This window comes from Cupressus sempervirens, chromosome 7 (genome assembly GCF_028749045.1).
Source record: "Cupressus sempervirens isolate cs-2001-9-10 chromosome 7, ASM2874904v1, whole genome shotgun sequence".
Taxonomy (NCBI): Eukaryota; Viridiplantae; Streptophyta; class Pinopsida; order Cupressales; family Cupressaceae; genus Cupressus; species Cupressus sempervirens.
In genome coordinates, this window is record NC_143124.1 from 919,996,534 (window position 1) to 920,024,098 (window position 27,565).

The 27,565-nt window shown below is 34.6% G+C and overlaps 1 protein-coding gene across 2 annotated transcripts in view; it reads right to left on the reverse strand.

Annotated features, from left to right (window-relative positions):
• The window catches only part of LOC149550537 (SCY1-like protein 2 A), a 95,284-nt gene that overhangs the window by 65,625 nt on the left and 2,094 nt on the right, over positions 1-27,565 (reverse strand). For both annotated transcript variants that reach the window (XR_016354217.1, XM_089793540.1), the window contains exons 2-5: positions 4,424-4,528; positions 3,739-3,849; positions 3,321-3,503; positions 2,756-2,882 (exon numbers count right to left, since the gene is read on the reverse strand). Coding sequence is in view for 1 of the 2 variants with exons in the window: in XM_089793540.1 (XP_089649666.1) it covers positions 2,756-2,882; positions 3,321-3,503; positions 3,739-3,849; positions 4,424-4,528 (526 nt within the window). In the remaining variant the exon portion in view is untranslated. The remainder of the gene's footprint in view (positions 1-2,755; positions 2,883-3,320; positions 3,504-3,738; positions 3,850-4,423; positions 4,529-27,565) is intronic.

Here is a 27,565-nt window from a genome sequence, read left to right on the forward strand (position 1 = left end):
ATATTGCCTATTTCTAACATGCATGCAATGTTTGAATTGGTTTAAATTCAAGTCTGAAGAGTGAAAAAGCTAATTACTGATAAACGGAAAACTGCTGACTTATTATGGAAGGATGTGAAGTGGAAGATTGGGAGGAAATGCATAAGACCTAGTTGAATGGTTGAACTTAGGTGTAGCTTTTGTATCCAACAAGTGGTAAAATGTGGATAAGGGGATGAGGAGACATGAAGGGCAATTAGGGGAGATGGAAGGATTGAATGAAATAATGGAATGATTGATTCAAACCATGATAGGACTTTCATTGTGGATAGAGGGATAAATGGATGCAAGATTGTTATGGATGGATGGATGATTTCTTATTATGGTTACATAAATGAAGGAAAGGGATGATGTGTTCCTAATTGATAAATTGGAGAGTGAATGCACCAGTAATTCTGAGTGTAGATTCACAATTTTGGCAAATAACCTGCACATAGTTAAAAGGTCGTCACATTTGGAGTGACAAGATCGAATGGTGTTTCACCTATGTTTACAGTTGTCAATTGCTGGTCATGCCAAGAAGCTGAGTCATTATATATTTGTGGATGAACTCGAAAATTCCTGTGTCAACGAGTCCCTTTAGAAGTTCAAGAGTTTTTGGTAATAAGACTCTAAATGGTTGTGAAATGTATGGGTTAACAATTGTGTGCAACATTTGCTTCCCGACTCAGTAGGATATGTACGAGCACTATAAAGATTTTATGCTCTGTTTGGTACATAACATTGGTGAGATGGATCTGTTGCAGAGATTCAACCTTTAAGGCTTGTTTTGGACTTCAGATTGGCATTATTCACATATATCATATCTAATCCTAAGTATACTTGGAATTTAGATTACAGAGGAATTAGTAAGAGATGCTCACCACATCCCTAAGTAAGCACATTTTTAAATAGTTATGAGCATTAATCTTTCTTGGTTGCGATGGTGGTTACACTACTTGATTGTGTATTTACATGTCCTGTAACCACAATCTGCAACATAGAGAACTGCTATCAATACCTACCCTTATTGACCCAGCAGCTGATATAATGACTGGCATCAAGAAACTTTTTGAGTTTTGTTACCATCAGTGCAGTCCCAGCCATACTGTCAATAGGCAGAGGAAAAGTTTAATGTCTCTAAAAAGTAAAATCCCTTGTCACGCAGCTTCAGGATTCTCCATCGCAAAATGAGGGTATGCTCTAACCAATAACAAGTTAAGAGTAACCACCTGCAAGGCAAAAGCTCTATTATCTCTGCACACTCCAAAAGATAAAGGCTAAATACCATTGAGTTTTAGATGACCTATCTATTTTAAGGCTCAAGGACAATGCCAATATTTGTATGAAGAATCAAGCAGTTATTTATTCAAATTTTCCTAGATTGAGATCACCGGTACTCAGCTCTGGTCCTTTGGAAGGTTGTCATTCTTAGATGTATAAGCACACAAGTGACCCCTAGTATTATCACAACAATTTCATCCTCCTTTTGACGATTTCAAGCATGGAGATGATAAACACCACCTGGACACATCCAATTCACACTCAAGATCAATAAGATAATGTTCCTCTTTGTATATTGCTAGTACAGTATTCCAACATCACATTAGAGTTAAGTACATTCACTTCATATCAATTTCAAAGAGTATTCCCCTTGTGAGTAGTTTATTTTCCAGAGTGAAGCCATGCATTACCGTTTTTTCCCTCCCGCTAAAGGTTCATAAGAAATGGATATTGAAAAAGCTTCTAGAAGGAGCAATAAAGTTCCTCCTAGGAACCCTGTTCTCTTTAAATCATGATATTTTGTCATTTCAAGTTAGTTACGGTCTACTCCACTTCTTCATGTTAACTAAATCATCACAAGTAAAAATACAAAAAGCTAAACCTGAATTATATAAAAATGAAAATATACTACTCATACACATTTAATTGTCAAACACATTTCTAATTTGGTAAAAATAATTATAAGATGTATCAACTGAACGCTCAAGTACTAAGACAATTGAGCAATTCTTTCATACAATAATCATGCTTAATTCTATTTAAATTTTATTCTCAACAATGCATTTCATACATGTCGAAAGGACTAAACAAAAATAGCTTATAGTGAATAGCAAATTTAATTTGAGACCCTAATGAAAAAACTTTTCTATCTGAAATTAGAGACTCTGTCATCCAACAGCTTCCCTGCAAGCCTAACTCCCCTAACAATTAATAGCCTCTAGATGAAGCCTCTATTTTGATATTTCCTCTAATCCTGGGTCCCTTAGGTTGGATATTTCATATAAATTTGAGATTGTCAATATTGTGGCTGTATTTCCTATAGGCTAATACTAGATTATTTTGGGCTTCAATGGCAGATATAGCCATGCTATAAATAAGAGATAAGTGATAACTGCAATCTAGGAATCAGCGCACCGTATTATCTACAAACAATGAAGGTGATAACAAATTCCTCAATTATCTTCTACCATCCAACTGCTAAAAATATGCAGGTCCGACCCATCTCTGTGTTAAATGTTACATTTTCTGTTGTCTTCTGCTATTATTTTCTGTTAGTGACAACTTCCATCAGGTAAGCTACAATATACTTTCTGGAAATGTTCATTTTTGTAATTTTAAGGCTATTGTCATTGAGAGATTATAATTAAGAAGACAAAATAGTTATTATATGATAACACATTTTCGTTGTGTATCAAGGCTCACAAAACCATACGTTATCAAGAACAAATGATACCTGTGAAATCCAAAGCACTTGGTCTTGATAGTTCGTCTGTACTAAGCATTCTTCGTATATCATGTAAGAGTTCCGGAGGAATGTTCGAAAAGCTCTCATGCGACAAGTAAGTTATCTTGCTTGCATACTGCAGAGATGCACAAATTTTAGTTTCTGTGACAAAGTTCAACAGCTATAGCTATCGTAAACAGCAAATAAGATGCTAAAAGTACTACAGAAAAAAAAACTATAGACCAGAGATATGTGGAAAGCACATTCTACACATGCATTTCTCAATGGACCAAATATCTCTAGATTTTATGCAGGCATTTTCAGGATGAATTGTTCTTAGCTATCAGTGACAATTTATTTATAATGAAAAAATCCAGTGTGATAAACAAAGTATCATAGCATTTCCCGAAACCAGCAAACCAACTCCCTGATCTCTACACATTTGTTAACTACTAATGGGGACAAGGATAGAAAAAAAAATTTAAATTGATGCATTGAAACTGCTGATTCCAAAACGAATAGCATTAATCTTTATCCAGGATGCAAAATCCTATGTTAAGTTAAGAAGACAGACCGTTCGAGCATTGTTGTTACAATCCAGAAGAGGTCTTCGCACAATCAAATGGTATGCAAGACATCCAAGACTAAATACATCTGAAGAACAGCTAACATTTGACATCTTACTGCGGACCAGCTCAGGAGCAGTGTAGTTTAAGGAAGGCACGAGTGGTACCACAGCATCCTCAACATCATATTCCTGCATATGAAATGGTCCACATGATTGAAAAGATATAATGATCAACTCAATGAAAAGAATGACAAAATATAAAATCTGACAGAGAGACGTGATTCACAGTTTCTTTGATTGAATATGTCACTTTCATACAATGAATATATAGCAATGAGTCATTCACATCAAACATTACAATGGCAAAATCGTTAGTCATACCTGCAATATCAATTTAGACAAACCAGAGAATGTGTATACTTACTGGGTAATGAAAAGGCTGAGCTACATTTGGATCTCCTGAAACCTGATCTGCGGCAACAGCAAAGCCAAAGCCACCCAACTTCCAGGCTCCACTATAAGTGATAAAAACTGTCTGCATTTGGGTGTCAAAAATAGCAATAAGTTTCGTGCAAAGAAAACAATATTTGTCTAACAGTCTCAATGATGCATGATAAAGCAAAATAACAAATCCAGCTGTTTGCACGCAACTTAAAATCTAATGATGTCTCAAGCACGTTACTGTAAGAAATATCTCCCCAGAGAGAGATTAACAGCAGGCATAATCACATGTTTTCATATTCTTGAAGTCAATGCAAACATACCACAGAATTTTCACAACTAATAATGAGCTACTTTATGCGATACATCATCAAAGAAGTAGAACAACGTCTAACGTCCACGAGGCTAAACATTAAATAGCCTATGGGAAAGTTTAGTAGCATGTATCTTAACAAAAGATACAGTATCAAGATAGGATATTCTTGTGACTTTAATGCCATTTTGCTCAGTATTACATTACAAGACAAGAATGACAACTTAAAACTTTTGGAATTTAAAGAAAAGCAAATTCACTACTACCTGCTGTAAACAACAAAGTAAATTATGATTGGGAAATAGATGGCAGATACACATACATACATATATTATTTGTTTAAATGTTAACCTACCTCTGGTGATATGGCTCGATGAATCATCCGTGCATTATTGTGAAGAAATCCCAGTGATTCTGTTAGTTGTAGTAAACCATGCTTTATTTCCAACTGTCCCATCTCCTGCATAGGCTCACTAACAAGAAATTTAATTGCAAGTTCAAACAGTCCAGGAACAAAAAAGTAAACTTCCTCCAAAGTTAAGTAACATCACCCAAAAGTAGAACAGTACACCTGAAAATACCAAAAAATGCATGTATTTTAATGAGGTTCTGAGAAGAACATCGTCACCATATATGAGGGCAAATGTAAGTAATAACAATATATGTGAGAAATATGAGCAGTAAACCATCATTTAAAATTATTGATATTTTATCACTTAATATCATTATTGCAGCACTAGAATACTTTAACCACAAAGTTATTAGAGGCAAAGTCCATTGTTATTCATATTATTCATCAACAAAAAAAAATAGAAGTCCAGACTCCAAGCATAGTAATGAAGCACAGGATTCCAAGAAATTTGAAATTTCACGCTGAAAATTACTATAGTGGAAACAACATTTAGTATCTGCATAGAAACCCCAAAGAACATGACAAAGATATGTCTTTAGTACTCTACAGTAATATTCATATGATTAATGTGAAATGAGATGCAACCAATGGACACTGCAACTGTATTAAACAGCTTGTAAAATCAGACAGATCACAGAGACCAGAAGCACAAACAAGAGAGGTCCCAAAAGGCATGGAAGAACTGCGTGTAGTCTCGATACTTCAAAAAGCAAGGATGTTAGCATCTAAATCAAGATACTTGCATCCCAAAGCCTACTTCTGGAATAGAATAAGCTTTTGGTGCAAATTACGATAAGCTTTTGGTGCAAATACCCTGCATAAACTGCTTATTATTATCCGTGTGGGATTATTAACACCAAAACAACAAACACACACACAATGATACGGATTATGAAGGTGGAGTTCTTGAATTGTTTGTAAAGTAATTGACATGAATTGCATATCTAATAACCACTAGGCAGAAGGCCCACAAGGAAGGACACTAAAACTGCTCGAGATTTAATACCAGTGGGAGGATGGTATAAAATCAACAAGGGGAACATGCACCACAAATCGAAAGGGTAGGCAGATCACCTCACAGTAAAATGCTTGACCCCCAAATCCATGAGAAAGATTACAAATCAGCAGAAAAACATAATCAAATGGAAACCTGAATTCTGTGTCTATTTTTAGCGCTAAACAAATTTAAGATATGTTGGGAAGAGAATAAAGGTTTGTAAATCTTAACATGATTTGGACTACCATACCTTATAAAAACACACATAATCTAAGGTAGGATATACTGAAAGAGTTATGAGTGTACACCCCATGTAGACACCCCGAATTTCACAAAAGCACATAGATAATAAAATTCAATTATTTCCCATAATTCGTCATCTCATGAAGTCCCATAACTATTTATTGCTTATTCCCATAATTAATCAAACCTTATTTAATTTATTATGTCCCTCCTTTCTTCTAAAAGTTAGTTATTTATTTACCATAATTCGTAATCTCATAAATTCCCATATTATTCATTGCTTCTACCAATAATCAATTAAATTTTCTTTAATTTATTATGTCCCATCCTTTCTTCTAAAATGTAATGAATCTAATTTATATAAACCTCGACCCCAACTCACAGAATCTTCTAAACCTAATTGGGTGTAATCAATTAATTAACTAAGCTTGTTGGGATCCTTATTAACATTATTCACAGTTAACCAAGTCTCCAAACTAAAATTCTAGGACAAGTGTCCTGCACTCTTGCATATTTACATTTAGGGGTCACCAGCACCCTCCGCCTCATTCTTTGACCAATCCCTTTGTTGGTTTCTCGCACACGTGTGAGATCATTCTTGCCACCCTACAGTTCCCCCTTCCTCCCATATTTCTCTCTCCTACATTTGTCACTCATCCTACCACTTGTTAGGTCCTTGTTCTTTCCAATGCATTCACACATGTCAGCACACCTAGATTTCTTGCCTATGAAACATCATTTTTTTCAAGGTCCCACCTTGTGACACAAGTGTTTAAGTTTCCATCCTCTCATTCAATCTCAGCCCTCAATCTCACAAAGCATCTTGACCTTGTCAAACACATCGACCAACTAAGAGAGGGATTGAATTGAATGTGCTAGTTTCAAAATCATTCACCATGAATTCTTAATAATAACTTTTGCATGCATCACAAATCGTTGGAACAAATACTAGATCTTAATCAGTAATGTGTTTAAGCAAGTGATAAACACAATCACACATCAACACCTAAGAACACCAAATGTATGTGGAAACCTAGAAGGGGAAAACCGTGATGAGAATATATGCTTGGATCTATTGCCCAAATCCAATCTCATAAAATAATGGAAATCTTGTAATATGATGTAGAGATCGACCTTAATAAGGTATTTAATATTATATTAATGGTCATTTAGGTGAATATTGGTTAAAATAAAACTTTCTTGATAGCCTTTAAGAAAGTTTCTATTTTGTTCTCAATTGTTTCCTTTGTTAGGAGACTTTGTCTCCATTTTGTAATAAGTCAAACTCCTTTATCAGTAATAAAATATCATAACATGGTATCGTGGTATGATAAGATTATCGGAACATGGTTAATTAATTATGGTACCATGGATAATAAATTCATTACCCACAATATTTATTTTCCCAAAAGTCATTTTCAATTTTAATGAACAATCATTGTGGATAATGTTTTTGGCATAATGCTCGTGTTTTCTCTAGTTTCGTCCCGTGTGTGAGCTCTATGTTTTTCATTTCTGGTTTGTATATTTTTAGAGGGCCCATGTGTGTCATTTTACTATCATTTTGAAGGTGTTTTAGGGCGACGCTAGGTGAGCCCGTGTTTTCGTAGAATTTGGATATCCTTCAAGGTTGTGTCAAGAGTTCTTCTTTGCACGTTTTTCAAGGGTTTTTGTGGATTTATGGGTCATTTTGTTTGCAAAGGGAGCTTGGAATTTTTTGGCCTCCCTTTGCATGTATTTATACACGAGTTTCTATGGCTCATGCTTTCTAAGTTTGTAGACGGTCGCATCAAACATCATTGTGTTCTTCCAATCTTTTGAGTCATGCATCTAAGGGTCTTTGCACATAGAGACTTCCTTTTTTGCTCTATGTTGAAAAAAAATGGGTTTTTGGTGCATTTTTCTGCTCACAAAAGTGTAGGGTTTCTGTAGAAGCTTTTTTTATGCCGAGTGATTTCTGTATGATTTTTTTCCCACTCCTAGCTTTTGTGGAGCATTTTCTATAAATTTTTTAACTTAAAAATAATCAAATAATATGTTTGTAAAACAAAGGGTTTTACTATTTTTTCCTACAAAGCAAGCTTTCTACTAGGATTTGTGCCATATTTGACTAGTATGGACCTGAAAATCAGATTTTTTCAAACTCTGTGCTAGCTCTTCATAGAAGTTTTTAGACAAAAAACCAAAAATATTTGAAACTTGAGCTTGCCTTTTTTTGTGCAAAGGAAAACACGAGGGATGGCATTGTTGACCTAAATCATGTTTGAGGGCAATCAATAGTTCAATGGCAGGAACTATAATACCTAGAAGCAAGGATGCTCCTAATTTGAGTATTGGTGCTTGAACCAACTTGTTTCATGCAACTCTACTCACCCTACAATAGCAAGCAAAGATTAGGACAAGCTTGATGAATGTAACTGAGGAGGGATTATGTTGCTAAAGTTACCCCTCACCAATAAGATGCTTCCAAAAGTGCCATCTAGGAAGTCTGCTAGGGAGATTTTAGCACACTTGAAAAGTCTCAATTAAATGTCAAATAAAAATCAAGCTTTCTTACTAAAGAATATGTTGTTTTACCTCATGATGGATGAAGATGTCTCTATAGGAGCATCCTACGAAGATCACGGAAATGTGAAATCAACTAGAGGCCACTGGTAACAAGATGGAAGAGAACATGGTGGTAATAGCACTGAAGAGTCTCCCATGGTTCTATGAACATTTTACTGAGATGATCAACATGACCTCACTAATGTTGACTTGAAATTTGATGAGTTGTGAAATAAGCTATTGTAGCAACCTAGGTGGAGACATAAGTTTGGTAGCACTAGTGACATGATCAATGTAGAATAGGCAACCTAGGTGGAGACATAAGTTTGGCAGCACTAGTGACATGATCAATGTAGAATAGGCATTTACTCCCACATATAAAGGCAAAGGCAACTCCACTCTGGAAAGGACGACACGAATCTACGGAAAGCTCCAAGAAGAAGATTACCTATCACCATTGTGGGAAGCTTGGTCATACCTAGAAGTTCTACAAATAGTGGTTGGCTAATCAAAAAGCCAACTGTGGAGAGTGTCAATGGCAGGCTCATGTAATAAAGTAGTCTCAAGAGTCATCCTTCTATGCTTTCATGGCCAAATGATTTGAAAGTTTTGTTTTCATGTCAGGGTAGTTCGTAAAATGACCATTAAGGGAGGATAATATAGTATCTAATATTATTTTAATGGTCATTTACGCATATTTAATTTATTAGTTATTTTATTAGGTAATTTTTAAAGAACATAGAAACTTTCTTGTTAGCCTTTTATAGAGCATTTGTCTTGTTCTTAGTTGCTTCCTTTACAAGGAGACCTCTCCATTATGTAGGAACTCTTTTATTAACAATAAAATATCGTAACAGACCTACTAGAGATACCCATCCCCAACCAACATTCCATTAGCCCCACATGAAATCTATGCACTATCTTTAACTGGTGTATGTATACTCTGATACATTTGGGAACATCAACCTAATGACCACCAAGTCACATCTAACTTCCTACCTGTTGAAGTTTAACCATTGAAACTCTAGAACGCGAAACTTTGTTACTTCACATTAATTTACTTAACCATAGACCATAATTCACAACAAATGCAAAGTGCAAAGCAAAACAATGGCTAGTGTAAACGTTGATTGAGAGACAAACCACAATAGCATTCTCCAACAAATCTCATCAACATAACCTAGACGTCTCCGCTCTTACAAGATGTCTGGTCTCTTCTAGAAACCTTGACATTAATCAAAGAAATGACCAGCACCTCTCACATCAATCATAACCATTGTCTAACATATCTTCCATTGAAGTTCCCAAAATTCTATAAATTGGAGCCTTTCTAATTCCTTCTCAAAAATCATTTAGTAAACTTATGTTGTTGAATTCCTATCACAACCCCCATATTATCAAGGTTGTGTTGTGTTCAAGAGAATCCACATATCAACTACGTAAAAGTGCAAATCAAGCAAATTAGGGTGCATCACTCCAATCCAATCACAATGACTGGAAACATAGAAGGTAAGGCAAACACTTTAATTTGTCTCATCATATATTGATTCTTTTATTCCTTTTCATCATCTTCACCTTGAAACACTACAAGATTTATCTTTGGATTTTAATTAATAGTTTGTATTACCATGTTAACATCATAAATAGTGTTTAACACAAACCAAAAAAAATTCATGTTCCATTTCCAAGATGGCCTTGCTATTCAATCCACGATGGCCTTGCTATCTCACTCCCACTTAATATCAGCCCTCTCAAATAATTAAGACTTACTATTGGCCTGCTATTTGTTGTGTAGTTTTTACACCATGGCCCCATTGCAAATGGGTACCCCCACTTTTTGCTTTGGCTAGTGGGAATAGTTGTCTTAGGCAATTATGGTTGGCAAAAAAATTTCAAGTCTCCAAGTCCGGGGTGAGTTTGAGCAATTTTGGCATCATCGGGAAGCAATTTTTGTCTCGGGTTTGTACAAGCATTTTGATGCCACTTAGGGGAAATTTCATGGTCTAAATCCGAGTGGAAAGTGAAATTTTTTTGATTCAAGAGAGATGGGTTTCAATGTTAGAGAAGGGGATGAAATTTGTGAGAGAACCAAGTTTTGGTGAAACTTTTTTGGATTTTCCAAAATCTCCCCTGTGGTGGAAATTTTGAATCTTCCCAAATCTCCCTTTTTGTAAAAATTTTGGATCTTCCAAAATCTCTCCCTTCCTCATTTCTCCTAAAAATCTCAAGACTCAGACATTTTATTTGGTAGCAACTCAAGCATTGCAATTTTATAATGATGAGAAGTAGTTGATAAAACGAATTTCAAAGATTTTCCACTTCGGTGGAAATTTCACATCTTCCAAAATTTTCCCATATTGAGTCTCCCAAGATTTACCATCCTCTAAGGCGTTAAACAATTGATTTATGGCATGAGGCCAACATCATGATCAAGCATAGGCTAATGTCAAAATGAGGAATTTTTGGAACACCATGTCCGGTGGAAATTTCACAACTTAGAAATTTCTCACTCCGGTGGAAATTTTGCAACTTCGGGATTTTCCACTCGATGAAATTTTGCATCTTCTAAAATTTTCCCAGCCAACTATCATTCTTTGTTAATCACCAAAACCACCATACCTCTCCTCTCAAGATTTCTAAAATTATAAAAAAAGATTGAAAAGAGAACGAAAAAATTTTGAAATGAAAAATATTAATAATAATAATAAATGCTTTTGGATTGAGATAACATTAAAATTCGCCTCCACTTTGCAAATTGGTTGGTTTTTAATTGGGATGAATTTTGTTTATTATTAATGTGATTTTATTTTTGGATTTTTCTCCACAAACTTAACACTTTTCTCCTTTGTTTTGCAAGGTGAATTCTAGAAAGAGAAAGACTGAATTGAAATTCTTTCTTAGGAAATCTTGGAAAATCAAAGCGTTGTTGGTGCACATACCCTCCATCCACACCAAAACAAATTGACACTACAAGGAGAAGCTAGAGGGCAGGGTGATGATCAAGGCCACAAAACTTCAAGTGGATACTACAAGGAGATAGCTGAACCGAAGGACTCAAGTGAGAAGAAAGGATTTGTTGTCAAGCTATCAACTCGCAAACTCAAGACAAAATAAAAGGAGATGGCTATACCCAAGGACTCAAGTGAGAAGGAAGGATTCATGGTCAAGCTATCAACTCGCAAACTCAAGACAAAATCAAGAGGAAACTCAGGAAAGTACAGAGGAACCACCTACATAAGGACATGTCCAAGGAGAATCAAGAAAGATCAAGTTCATGGGTTCACAAAGATGCAAGTGATTCAAGTCGATTCCATGAGGAAATTTCAAAGGATGGAGAAAATCACAAATGTTAGGGATGCTCTAAAGGCCAAGACTCTACGCACAAGTTAAGGATTGATGGCAATTGGTTGTCTCCTCCCCTCTAAAGCTTTCAATTTCAAGCACAGTGAATCACAACATGCCAAGTGTCCAATTTTTCTCATCTGTTGGAAAAATCATTGTAATTTTCTTCTTGGCCCATAAATTGGTGCCTTCATGCAATTGGTTGCAAATTTGGCAACCCTTATTAGGGTTTGTGGGAAGAAATCTCGGCCCTTGATCATGAATCGATCTTGGCCCTTTGTTGTAATGAAACTACTCTAAAAGGCCAGGGCGTTCTCATTTGCAATTCATTAGTTTTAGATATTAGAGGAAAGGAGATTGGATTAGAGCTAGGAGGAAAGATTAGAGAGCTAGGAGAGTAGAGTAGGATAGCTAAGGGAGAGACTTGATGAAGTTGTTGTTATAATGATTGTCAAAGTAAGTGATAATTCATTGTTGGTTCTTCATAATGGATTACTTGTTATTGCTTTGGAGCGTTGCATGGTTTCCTCAATCTTTCACTTAGAGTAGATTTATTTTCATTTTGTATAGTTGGTTTTCATTTTATAGTTGGATGGAAGTCATTGTGGATGTTTACTTGTTTGACTTGAACAAATCCAAGCCACTAGCCTGGGTGCCTTGCATTGGTAAGCCGATCAAAACACTTAACTTAAAATTCATGTTCAATCTTTGGTTAGCATCCAAATGATGGGATTAGAGAGGGCATATTGATGTGAAAATCATTTGTGTGTTTCTTAGAAGCTTGTACTAGGTGGGTGGAGCCGCTAGTGAGATTACACCTAGTAGAGTACAAGTCATCCATGATTCTTTGCATTCCTAGTTAGAGGTAAAAAAAGCAATAGAGATTTAAGTAGAAGTTGAAGTGGAAAGGTTAGAAGATCAATTACTATATTTTCATTACAATATAGAGCCAAACCTTTAGAGGTGCAAAAGTTTATATACATTGAATGAATAGTGTAAGTCCCTTTGTGATAACTAGCATATCATATCATAAAACTAAGTGAAGCCCACGATTAAGAAAGAATTTTGATGTCATTTTATGATCTTACTTTGCAAGCTTAGCATGAGAGATGACGTTATATCAACAAAGGATTGAGTGTTTGGTGTTTCTCCTCGAAACATTAAGTATTTGATTCTACATGTTGTAGTGGAACAAAACTCACATCAATACTATCTATAATAATCATTATGATAGCAATGTTGTATAGGCAATATAATGATTCAACACAAACAACAAATGATTATGCATGTCCTTGAATCATGTAATCATTTAATGTGTTTTCTTATCTCATCTTCATTAGCCAACAATCATACCACATCACATCTTTCTTATGGTAAAATAATGGATGTGTAATTAAATAGAGATCATAAATGATCTATATATACAAGTATACAAGAATGTTTCTATAACAAACAAAGAGAGAGATATAGAAACATTCTGATGAGATAGAGAGAAAGTTTTCATAATGAACAGAGAGAGAATATGGAACCATAGAAGAAGAGTGACCATTAGAAATAGAAGTAAATGTACGAAAGAGAGACAAAATCAGAGAGATTTAACTCTAACACCTTCCATTAATGGTCAATCTTACTTCAAAACAAAAATTTGCAGGGGAATATGCTTTGTATGTTCTGCAATAATGGTTTTTGGTGGCATAGCTTGTGCTAGGATGATTGTCAGCACCTCAAGGCAATGATACTCAAAGATCGTCATCATTCTTTGCTTCCGAGAGTAGTTTTTTCCATTGAATTGTTGACTGCCTTCTACGAGAAGATTGGTGAGAGATGCCATGACACATTTTTAATGCAAAAAAAATGAATATCTAAAAAGGCACAAACTTTGAGGTAGATTGACAAAAGACCCAGAAGAGAGCTCGAAAAACCCAAAAACAACTTGAAATTAGATTCTCAATATGCTGACTCAAAAATTGAGGCGCAGTCAAATAATGCACCCAAAAACCAAAGACCGACCTAGTTGAGATCTACACAATCCCACCAACAATTTGCAAAAAAACTTCTAAAATGACACAGTAAAAGAGAGTTTTGAAAGAAACCCTCGCCATTTTTGAAAAAACCAAAAAAATGACAGATTTGACTGTAAAATAGTGGAAAAAACAAACTTTGTTGGACGAAAATCAAAGACAGAGGGTTTAAAACATCTTAAACAATGACCTTTGCAGAATATGTGCAGAAAAAGAGGTTGAAAATGCCTAAAAATTAGGCCACGAAATTGCAAAAAAAATAAACTCAAAAAAAGGTCAAATGTTGGCCCCAAAAACACCAAAAAGCCTGTTGTTTTTCAAAGGAAGTTCGTTTTGTGGCCAGGGGCAAAATTGATGATGCACAAGTTGCAAGAGAAAAGACGCCCAGAGGAAAAATATATATAAAAAAACCAAGACGAGTTTTACAAAATATCCCTGCAAACAAGTTTTTGAACACACACAGGTAAAGGATGTTGAAAAGTTTTGATATCGTGATATTCACCAATATCGACATTCGATATTCACCAAGTACTCAAAAAATTTTGATATCACATTTGATACTATGAGTATTGGTCTCCCAAAATACATGATGTTCACCAATTACTCAAAACTGCTTGATATCACATCTGATATCATGAGTACTGGTCTCTCAGAATATTCACCAAATATTCTTTGAGTAATGGCCTTCTAGAATGTTGGGATGCAATATTCACCAAGTATAATGAGTAATGCCTTTCTAGAACATCAAGTCACATTATATTCTGTTAGGGTAATAAAGAATATTCTTATTAATTAAATCATATTTATTTAATTATTAAGTTACTTATTATCTCTAGTTTACTCAAGCTAAATTTTAAGCATATAATAATTAATTCTTTTATTAATTATTATCATGCAACTTAAGTTTCATCTGTTAGGGTTTTGATCTCTTTTTATAAGAATTGATCTCTTTGTAATTTACATTCATTCACTTTTGAGAATAGCAATCTGTCTTTTTGCTTATCAAGAATGTCTCATCTATGGATCTGGGAATTCCAACCTCCATAGCTTTTTCCTTCTCTATTGATCTCTTTGTAATTTACATTCATTCACTTTTGAGAATAGCAATCTGTCTTTTTGCTTATCACGAATGTCTCATCTATGGATCTGGGAAATCCAACCTCCATAGCATATTCAGAATATTCACCAAATATTCTTTGAGTAATGGCCTTCTAGAATGTTGAGATGCAATATTCACCAAGTATTGTGAGTAATGCCTTTCTAGAACATCAAGTCATATTATATTTTGTTAGAGTAATAAAGAATATTCTTATTAATTAAATCATATTTATTTAATTATTAAGTTACTTATTATCTCTAGTTTACTCAAGCTAAATTTTAGGCATATAATAATTAATTCTTTTATTAATTATTATCATGCAACCTAAGTTTTATCTGTTAGGGTTTTGATCTCTTTTTATAAGGATTGATCTCTTTGTAATTTACATTCATTCACTATTGAGAATAGCAATCTGTTTTTTTGCTTATCAAGAATGTCTCATCTATGGATCTGGGAATTCCAACCTCCATAGTTTTTTGCTTCTCTCTTCTGTGACAAGTGTTTGCATGTAAGTGATTTTTGGGAGTTGTTGTTAATGTTTTAGCATCAGTAGAAGTAAATGATGCTTATTTGATATACTAATCAATGTTTATGTTTTAAAATAAACTATTATTGTTGCTTATTAAACACACACACACACACACATATAGATATACATATACATATACATATATGTGTGTGAGTGTGTGTGTGTGTGTTTGGATTAATATATACTTGCAACACAGTTATCAATAGATAAACAATGCCTATCGGCAGCATGATCAACTTCATATTAAAGCAGTAAGGCAATCGCTATTTGTATCGGCATATTACTAATAAATGTATCGGCAGCACTACTTACATCGGGATTACATTAACTGGTAGTTTGTTAGCAATGCCATCGAAGAGGCATGACTCTACGTGGCCAAAGACTCTATAGTGGTCGTGACTCTCCTTATCCCTACATAAGGCACGGCAGATCACTATGGAATGACATCAATATACGGCATCTCAGACCCAGCAATCTGCAAATAATACATTATTATTATTTTCATATATCTTCCTCTAAAGTCTAACTTGCAGAAGCATACACCATACAGTTCATATTCAGCATACAGTTTATATTATCAGCGAATCACAAAAGGGAGATACTGAACCCGATCAGTTAAAGGTCACCATTATTTGAAGACATACATTTCTACAATACGAATACATATTGCTCTTATATTTATTGTAATTGTTTTATCTATTAGAGATCCATAAACTTAACATGGTATCGGAGCCATTCTGATAAGAAAAACCATTACACAAAAATAAAATCTAAAATCTCAGATTTTTTAGAAGAAAACGGGGCTAAACTTTAAATCATTAAAATGGTGAATCATGTGAGACTAGAAGACAGGCTTGAGGGTGCATCTAATTTCTCTTCATGGGAAATTAGAGTAATGATAATATTAAGGGAAATGGAATTAGAAGAATATATTGAAACAAACATGTCTATGCCTGAAAATGGGCCAAAGAATGTAACATGGAAAAGGCATAATAACAAAGCAATGAAGATCATTATAGATTTTGTAAAAGATCATATTTTCACATCCATATCTAGACTCAAGACTGCATTTGAGATGTTCTCCCCAATTCGAGATACATTTGAAATCAACAATACAAATAGATTATTAACTCTAAAACAAGATCTACTATACATAAAAATGAGAAATGGAGAATCTATTACCTCTTACTTTCTAAGAATTTCTGAACTAAAAGATCAACTTGCAACAATGGAAAATCGAGTTAATGACAAAGAGCTCAGTATGATAGCACTAAGAGGTCTTCCTCTATCATGGGAAACATTTATTCGAGGTTTAAGCTCTCAACCCAAACTTCCAAAATTTGATGTATTAAAAAATGAACGCACTCAAGAAGAATCTAGATTAGTCTCAAGAGGACTAAGCACAAATCAAGAGGGAGAAATTCAAGCACTTTATGTAAAATCAAATAAAAAGAGAATTCAAATACAGCAAAAAGGAATCTAACAAATCTTACAAGCAACGTGATTGGTCAAAAGTTAGATGTTTTAAATGTGACAAAATTGGTCACCCCCATAAAATTTTGTCCTGAAAAGAAGAGAATTCAAGCAGCCTTAGCAGAAATCAAAGAAGAGGGTGAAGAGAAAGAAGAAAAAGAAAACTACGCTTTCTACTTAGCCCTTTCTAGTGAATTAAACTCTAATCCCAATTACTTGGATCATCGACAGTGGAGCGTCTCAACACATCACTGGTTTTAAAGACAAATTTGAAACCTTATCTGAACAAGCCTCAGAAGAAGTTACCATTGGAGATAACTCTACTCATCCTATTGAAGGAATTGGTTCTTGTTCAGTTCAACTAAACTCAGGAATTACACTACAACTCAAAAATGTTTTATATGTACCAAGAATAAAGAGAAATCTAGTATCTATTTCTGGTCTTGCTGATCAAGGTTTCAGAATCACATTTCTAGAGGACAAAGTTCTATCTTGGCCCAAGAACTCTAATATTAAGAAAGCCATTTCCATCGGATTTTGAGATGGAAGTCTTTATAAACTTTGTAATAATCAAAACTTAAACTTGGCTCTTAGTCATGAAACTTCGAATTGCACCGAAATTTGACATAAGAGGCTAGGCCACCTTCACTACCAGGCATTATCATCCATAGGAAAAATTGTAAAAGGTTTACCTAGCCTAAAAATTGATCATTTAAGTATTTGTAAAGGATGTGCTTTAGGTGAAAATTCTAAACAATCATTTCCTAAAAGTGTTCACAAATCTAAATCCTTGAACTGATCCACACTGATCTTTGCGGTCCTATCTCTGTACCTTCTCTTAATGGATGCTTCTTCTATAAAAATTTTATTGATGATTACTCTAGAAGAACCTGGATCTATTTTTTGAAACAAAAGGAATCAACTGAAGTCTTAGCGAAATTCAAAGAGTTCAAAGCCTTAATTGAAAATCAGTCAGGACATAAAATAAAAACTCTAAGATCAGATAATGGAGGTGAATATATCTCTGATATTTTTTAAAATTTCTGTATTGTTGTTTGGATTAAGAGGGAGTTTTCTGTACCTTATAATCCTCAACATAATGGAATTGCGAAACGTAAAAACAAATCAATTGTTGAATCAGCCAAAGCAATGATGCACGATCAAAACCTTCATACTTCCTTTTGGGCCGAAGCATCTAACACTGCAGTCTACATTCAAAATAGATGTACAACTCAATTTTAGAGAACACCACTCTAGAAGAAGTATTCACTGGCATTAAACCTAATCTAAGTCATCAAAGAATATTTGGATGTCCAGTTTATATTCACATACCTAAAGAGAAAAGAACAAAACTAGAACCTTCCGGGAAGAAGGGAATATTTATTGGATATAGTGAAACAACAAAAGGATACACGATCTTCATTCTAGGTCAAAGAACAATTGAGATTAGCAAAGATGTGAAATTTGAAAAAGATGTTGCCTTTAAAATTTTCAAAAACAGTGATGAATCTATTACTGAATCTATTCCTAAAGTAGATGAAAATCAACAAACAGAAATTGAGAGGGAGAATGGTTCTGAACCTTCCTCTTCCACCATGTCTAATCATGAAGATTCTGATAATATCAATAATAAAAAGAGGTCACTCTGGGCTAGGAAAATGATAGAAAAAATCATGTTGAACCTAATGAAGTAGTGCGAGAGAGCAAAAGAACAAGAAATCAATCGTATTATGTTGCATTGTTAACTAAACTTATAAAAACAGAACCTTCTAGTGTTAAAGAAGCACTTTCAAATCAGTCTTGGAAAGAAGCAATGATTGAAGAATATAACTCCATATTAAAAAATGATGTATGGGATGTTGTACCAAGACCTAAGAACAAATCAGTTGTTTCTTCCAAATGGCTGTTTAAAATTAAACATGCATCTAATGGCAGCATTGAAAACTACAAAGCCATGTTTGTAGCACGAGGGTTCTCACAGGAACAAGGCATCGATTATGAAGAAACATTTGCTCCAGTTGCTAGATATACTTCAGTCAGAAAAATCTTGGTTATTGCAGCATCCAAGGGATGGAAGGTACATCAAATGGATGTCAAAACAACATTCCTTAATGGCAAGATTGAAGAAGAAGTCTATATCGAGCAACCAGAAAGATTCAGTACTCATGACAGCAAAACTCATGTTTGTAAATTAAAGAAAGCACTTTATGGTCTCAAACAGGCTCCCAAAGCTTGGTATAAAAGGATAGACAACTACCTATGAAGTTAGGATATTCCAAAAATGAAGCTGATCCCAACTTATATTTTAAAACAGATGGTGATGATATGATTATCCTTGTGTTATATGTTGATGGTTTGTTGATAACAGGTGAGGAACATCTCATAAAGAAATGCAAACAAGAACTCATAGCAGAGTTTGAAATGAAAGACTTAGGTCTACTTCACTACTTTCTTGGATTAGAAGTTTGGCAACAGCATAACTACATTCTTCTAAATCAAGGAAAATATACAGTTGACATCTTAACAAAATTCGAAATGATGGAATGTAAACCAACAGCTACTCCTATGGAACTAAACCTACACAAGTTGAAGGATGATATGATCAAATCAAAACTTACAGATTCTACTTACTACAAGAAAATTATTGGTTCTTTAATGCATTTGGTTAATACTCATCCTGACATATGCTATGCTACTAACACCTTAAGTCAGTTTATGTGTGCACCAAAGAAGATACATCTAGATGCAGCTAAGTACATTTTGAGATATCTAAAGGGAACTACTGGAATGGGAATCAAATATGATAAAGTCAACATCAAACTTCATGGATATTCAGATTCTAATTGGGCAGGCAGACCTATTGAATGTAAGAGTACTTCTGAATATTGCTTTAGTCTAGGATCTAGTATGGTTTCTTGGTCTAGTAGAAAACAGACTTCAATTGCATTAAGTTCCACCGAAGCAAAATACATTGCATCTTCTTTGTGTACTATAGAAGCAGTATGGCTACGGAAGTTGTTAGCAGAATTGTTTAAAAGACCTTTAAAGCCTACTGTGATTCATTGTGATAATCAAAGTTGCATCAAGCTTTCAACCAATCTGGTATTCCACAATCGCTCCAAACATATTGAAATTCCTTTTCACTACATTCGAGACATGGTGAATCAAGGGATCATTCAACTGAAGTACATCTATACTAATGAGCAAACAGCTAATGTCTTTACCAAGCCTTTTGCTAAAGTGAAGTTGAAATATTTCAAAGAAAAACTTGGTATGATTAATTTGTAATATTGAATATTAAATTAAATTATAATTGATATGAGTTTACGCTTCTATTGTTGGTTAATAGCATCACATATATGATGAAAGGTGACGATCTTTCATGAACATATTTATTCAAAAGGTAATTATTTACAAGGTGACGATCTTGTAAATAAAAGGCCTGTTATCATGGACATCTCTAAACATTGCTTCAAGCAATTAGAGATCATAGATAATGAACTCATGTTACTATCATGGACATCTCTAGACATTGCTTCGAGGAATTAGAGATCATGAGTAACAAACTTTCATTGACATCTCTAGACATTGCTTCGAGCAATTAGAGATCATGAGTAACAAACTTTCATGGACATCTCTAGACATTGCTTCGGGCAATTAGAGATCATGAATAACAAATTTCATGTTACTACTATGGACATCTCCAGACATTGCTTCGGACAATTAGAGATCATAGATAACATTTCCATTATGTTTGCTTTATATATTGTTTCACACAATTAAAGATGATAATGTTCATAACTTGGTGATTTTTTTTATCTGACTTATAATTGTTTCATTATGTTAAGATCAAATAAAGCAATCAGGTATCCTCCACTGAAATCCAAATGGTGTTTTACTTTTCTCTTGCTAAAGAGGGAGTGTTAATGTTTTAGCATTAGTAGAAGTAAATGATGCTTATTTGATATACTAATCAATGTTTATGTTTTCAAATAAACTGTTATTGTTGCTTATTAAACATACACACACACACACACACATATATGTGTGTGTTTGGATTAATATATACTTGCAACACAGTTATCAACAGATAAACAATGGCTATCGACAATATGATCAACTTCATATTAAAGCAGTAAGGCAGTCGCTATTTGTATCGGCATATTACTAATAAATGTATCGGCAGCACTGCTCACATCGGGATTACATTAACTAGTAGTTTATTAGCCATGCCACCAAAGAGGCATGACTCTACAATGGTCATGACTCTCCTTCTCCCTACATAAGGCAAGGTAGATCGCTATGGAATCACATCAATATACAGCATCTCAGACCCAGCGATCTGCAAATAATACATTATTATTATTTTCATGTATCTTCCTCTAAAGTCTAACTTGCAGAAGCATACAGCATACAGCATACAGTTCATATTCAGCATACAGATCATATTCAGCATACAGTTTATATTATCAGCAAATCACAAAAGGCAGATACTAAACCCGATCAGTTAAAGGTCACCATTATTTGAAGACATACTTTGCACTTCTACAGTACAAGTAAGAGTACATATTGTTCTTATATTTATTGTAATTGTTTTATCTATCAGAGATCCATAAACTTAGTAGTTGTGGGGTTGATAATTCATCAACTTCAACATGGTATCAGATCTTCATGCCCCTGTTCTGTTTATGAGAGATTTGGCTTAGCTTTCAAATCTATGCTTTTTCTTTCAAAGGGTTTCATTTTTAAGAGGATTTTTGTATTGAATATGGGGGTCACTGATTTTCGATGCCCTTTGAGCACAAATGGACATCACCGTTGAGCTTTAAACACCCAAAAAACACTACTTTCATATAAAATTTGTCTAATTTGGACATAGTTGGAATTTGAGGCAAAAAATATTGCTCCCAGATTGTGCACTTTTCCCAAGGCAACGCTTTTATGCTTTTTTGCATGGAAATCGAGATATTTCGGCAAGCAAATCGAAACATTTTGGGTACAAACTTGGCACACTTCCCGAGGTGATTTCTAGTACTAGTGGGTGCGTTTTAAAATGCATTTGGCACGGATCTTGAGGCAGTAAAAAAAATTGGCCCTTCCGACTCTGCTTTGAACTACATGTGGCTTTTTGGCCGTAACTTGCTCATCTGGACTTCATTTTTCGCAAACGAGATATCACCAAAAAGTTGTTTCAGAGCCTGTCATGATAGTGCAATTTATTTGAACTTTTGATGATGTTTGGTTGCCAGTTTATGCAGTCAAAGTCAGAGGTTCTATTTTGCACTCTGGGAGACATATATTGAGGTATTCTATTTTCCAGATTCTGCTCTAGGCACATCCCATTTAGTTTTTTGTTTTTTTGCATTCTAGTGGATATCTTGGTTGTTTCAAGCCCAGAGATCAATTTTTTTGCTTCAAATAATTTTTCATAAGTTGTACTATCTCTTGTATCAACCTTCTATCTCTTTTGATCTTTGTTGACATCCTTTTGTAGTATTTTTGCAAACGCATTGAGATAAAGTGCCACTTTATTGCATTTTGGGATCTTGCATATCTTTGTGTTTTGTTGTACTCGCACTACATTATAAAGTGCCTTGGGGGGGTTCATGTTGGCCATATTCGCTATCTTCTTTTGTCAAATGAATGTTCCTTCCACGACATTAGCCTCATGATGTGTCGATGACACATGTCATTATAGGTGTTTGTACATCTTTTGCACTCTCGATGTTCCTGGTTCTTTCTGCAGGAGATATTGCATTCAATTTCAATGTTCATGTCTTACCTCTCAGCATTAGAGGGGGTTATGTTGGTTCTATTGCTTTCTTGGTTCGATGGAGTGAGCTATGTATTCAGTATTTGATCCTATGTATTAGGCGATTGCAGTAGCTGGATACCTATGCATTTCGGTGAGATGGATCATTTACAATATAGACATTCTTTCATTCCTATTTTTGGAGGCCATGAAGATACCTTTCATCTTTGATTGATCAACTCTTCAAACTGAGTCTTCTCTACTTGGTCGTGTTCTATACAGTGGAGGTTCTTCATATCAGCAGTTTGGCAGTGTTTGCAGCTTTATGCTTCAGTGGTGTTATTCATGATCATCTTTTGTTCCTATCTTCTGGGACATTCCATAGTTTGGAAGCTTCTTCAGTCCTTCACTAGTTCTTTTCAGCATTTTTTTATATCTCTTTTTGGAGTAGGGTTTTTCCCATGTGGTTTTCTCTATTTCTCCTTTTTTCAAAGATTTGGTTGTGCTTGGTTACCTCATCAAACCTTGTTGTTGGGACCTAAATTTACATTCAGTAGTAGTATCTAGGTTTTTAGCTAATTCCTAAGTTTATCTTAAGAGGGGTGTTAGAGTAATAAAGTATTTTCTTATTAATTAAATCATATTGATTTAATTATTAAGTTACTTATTATCTCTAGTTTGCTTAAGCTAAACTTTAGGCATATAATAATTAATTCTTTTATTAATTATTATCATGCAACCTAGGTTTTATCTATTAAGGTTTTGATCTCCTTTTATAAGGATTGATCTCTTTGTAATTTGCATTCATTCACTTTTGATAATAGTAATCTCTCTTTTTGCTTATCAAGAATGTCTCATCTATGGATCTGAGAATTCTAGCCTCCATAGCTTTTTGCTTCTCTCTTCTATGATAGGTGTTTGCATGCAGGTGATTCTTGGTAGTTGTGGGGTTGATCTTTCATCAACTTCAACATATTCACCAAGAACTTTGTGCAATGGCCCTCCACAACATCAATTTGCACAACATTCACCAAATACTTTTTGAGTAATGGCCTTCTAGAATGTTGAGATGCAATATTCACAAAGTACTGAGTAATGGCCTTCTAGAACATCAAGTCGCATGATATTCACCAAGTACTCTGTGTAATGGCCCTCCAGAACATCAATTTGCATAACATTCACAATGTGCTCAAAAAATGTTTATAAAGTATGTGCACACGCATTCTCATAATGTATCATATAAACATCCACCATGCAAAGTATAATCTATCATGATCTGCATAGACATTGTAAGATATCCATCATAATATAAAATTAAGTTATTGTAAGATTGTCACCTTTCAATAACTTCTGCAAATACAAGTGACATCATTTGGAAGTCGTCACTTCCTCATGATGTACACAGGAGGTAGGCCCACTAAAATCACATAGTCATGAGGTATATACATCAATCACAGTCCTCTTGACTGCTATAATTCATTGATCACTAGAGAATCTATCTCAACGTGGTTTACTCCCTCTGAATCAATATGAACGAGATCAACGGAGGTTGACTGAATCATATCCTCTATTTGCTCCCTCTCTTTCAAGGTTGCCTCCAATGAAATGTCAAGCTCCCTTTGAATCTCAATCGCCCTCTTCCTGCAATAACATTCTCAAAGGAAAAGATCAAGGCACATAGCTCTTATAGTGTGTAAACATAAATGAGAGAGAGAGATTAAAATGAATAGATAAACATAATACTCAAGGCAAATACTTATCTGCAATTCAACATCTATGATGCAATCTTTTATATTTTGGTTCATCCTCTTGATGCTAATATCAATACTCCCTCTGAACATCAAGTGCTTGTATACACACAATCTTTGAATTCTTGCAAAATCTTTGTCAAGACATTAATCTTCCACTTCCACTCCAATATCATTCTTTTATAAATCATTTTAACTTGGTTGTTATGTTACATTGTATTATAGCTAATATCATCTTACTTCTCAATGCACAACATCATAACCTCTTTATCAAAATAATCTCTTCCTTTTGTACTCTTAATTTCATTTTGATTTACTTCCCACCTTTTTTTATAATTTATATCTAATGTAATTGCTTGGCACTTTCCACTTTTGAAGAGGCATATCTTAGATGCCTTTTCCTTTTGATATAAGATTAGTCTTTATGAAACCACTTTGCCTTTGTTAAAAGCTAATTTATATCCAAATCAATGAATTTCACTAAAGCTCCATACTTGTTGCTTCGGTAAATATACAAGCAGCCCTAATATGTTTTTCTATTTCGTAAATTCATGTATTAATGAATCTTCCATAAATAAGTCTGGTAACCGACACGTGTGTGTTTGTTGGCAATCATCTCAACACCATATATCTGCCATGTTTTTTGAATGACATCCTAGTCACTAGACTAGTCAACGATTCCCCGTGCCAATAACTTTTGTATTCATATGATGGTGATCAAACCCGATATTCAAGATTAAATTCTTGTATGTGTTATCATTGTTTTGAACATGAATTGCAACCTGTCAAAGTCAATGTCAGATGCGTAGATCTGGTACAAGACGAAAAGCCCACATATTGCTATTTAGCTCTCCATCCTTGCTCATATGAGTCTCCTCCCGTATTTGAGCTCGACAACTCCCTACTATCTAGCTCACGTGTTTTCCTTTGTTCTGTCGTTGTGGCTCCCTCCTCGACTTGCTTTCATCTTTCTAGTGCTGTCCAGGCTTTTCAAGCATGTATCTGTTCTAGCTTCGAATCGTCTGTGTCACTGTTTGTGCATCTCAAGCTTGGGTTTCCATTGTCCAAGCTCATCGTTGGTCTGTGGATCTAATTCCTTGAATATTATTATTGTCCATTCTAAAACAAATCCTGATGTATAGCTTAAATCACAGGTTGCATTTACTCATACACTTGGAGGGTTTTGACCACCGATTTCACTAAGATACAACTACTTTCTTTTCTCTGAATTCGTCATCTCAATCATGTGACGATAACTTCAAAATGTCATGGCTGATGTTATTTATCATCATGTGTACTCGTTGATGGATTTTCTTTTTACCTGCATATGCGATCGCTGACTGTATAAATTGTTGAATGTATTATGTTGGCTGCATGTATTCTCTTTTAGCTCTTAATAATAGTCACCATGTAATTTCAGAAAACGAAATGGGAAACAGTTAAAGAAGACTCCAATCCGTTCACTAATGTTCACTGTGTAGAATGCCTGTTCTAATATTGGTGATACTCTCAGCAAATATATTGCAATTGTGTTCAACATACTAATAATAAATTGGGCTGCTTTCAAGTGTGGGGTAAATGTGTAGGTACTGTTATGCTATCAGAATTACTCCAAATATACAGTCGGTGATACTCTTGTAAAGGCTACATTGCAAGTGTATTATAATTGTGTTTAGACAACTTGATAACATATTGGACTGCTTTCAAGTGTGGGGTTCTCATGAAGGAGTTTCCCCAACATACATGTGTTCTTGTGTGCTTTTGTTTATGTTTTATGAGTGTTTCTCTTCTCAAATTTGCACATTTCCACATACCTGGCTTCTACTCAGAATATGTTAGAGAGGAATTGGCCAGTTAATTCCATTCAAGAAGTCTGCCTTCTAAAAGTGATATCTTCCAACTCTACTCCCTTATCTCAAAATAGTTTTTAGGTGCTCAGTGGTTTATGTGAATTTGTGAATATGGTAGAACTTCTGCACTGGAAATACTAAAATAGCATAGAGCTTTAATATTAAACAGCAATTATCTGGCTTCAAAAATTTGAAGTTGGGGATACTGTTTTAAGGCAACTCAAAAATCCAAGCCATAATTGATGTCTTTTACCATCTTAAGGCCCAGGTCAGGAACAGCTTGGAAGCCACAAATGCCGATAGAAAATATTGTATAATTTGGGTGATTCAATTAATACTAACGAGAAAACTAAAATGTTGGCTTAAAACAGATTTTTCTGGTAGCAAACCACTGCACTCTGCTAAAGACAAACTTCAGCTTCCATAGATATAGGCTGGATAAACAATCCCTGATAGTTTTGATAATATTAACCAAATAGTTAAAAACTAAAGAGGTGGCAATAAGAAGATCTGTGAATGATAATTAAAACTACTCAGCTCTTACAACATCCACCTGACTAATGTGGTTAGGTCTTAATATTGCAGAGAGACTTGGTGGAAGCTGACTTGCTATCATAGTTTGAGTGATGGGGGATGATCTGTAAACAGGTGTGGAAATTTCATGTCTATTCTTCAGCCACAGATGTAAATTACTAGCTTATAGAAGAGACTTCTCCAGGCCAATAAAACTAATCAAAAAGCCTGATTAAAGCAGTCTAGTTCATAAAACTTAAAGAACAAGTAAGAGATCTACATCAACCTTTGCAGAAGACTACTCAATAGTTTGTATATGCTTTCAATCTTCAATTTGCAAGCATTGCTCTAACCTTATGGAGAAAATGTGTAAAACTGCTGTTGTTATCAGACTGCTGGGATTCTAACCACCAAAATGACTGGAAACTGCTCCCTGCGAAAACTGGCAATTTCATCACCAGCACTAAAAATCTATGACTTGTCAACAATCCCCCTGAATCTGCAACTTCCCAAAAATACTCCAAATAAAATCAAAGTAATCTTCGCCATTGAGGAATACATGATTAGCTTTAAAACTATTGCTAGCGAGGACTTATGTGTCTTCGGAGTCTTCTAGTATCAATTAGACTGAAAGTGACTACAAGTGATCTTCCAATCATACATCAAGATCTTATATACAGATAGGATGAACTTAATGTAATGCTGGTTGTCTTTTGTAGGTTCATGTTGCAGATTAAAGGATCCTTGTTTTTCTTTTTCAAAAAATCTTCATAGTTGCACATGTAGAATTCACCAGCATAATTTAGTTCCTTAGTGAGATCATTTGAAGGTTAGTTTTGATATTAAGCCCAATATATAGTTGCACATGTAGAATTCACCAGCCTAATTTAGTTCCTTAGTGAGATCGTTTGAAGGTTAGTTTTGATATTAAGCCCAATATCTCTATTAAAATAATTTTCTGTTGTTTTTAG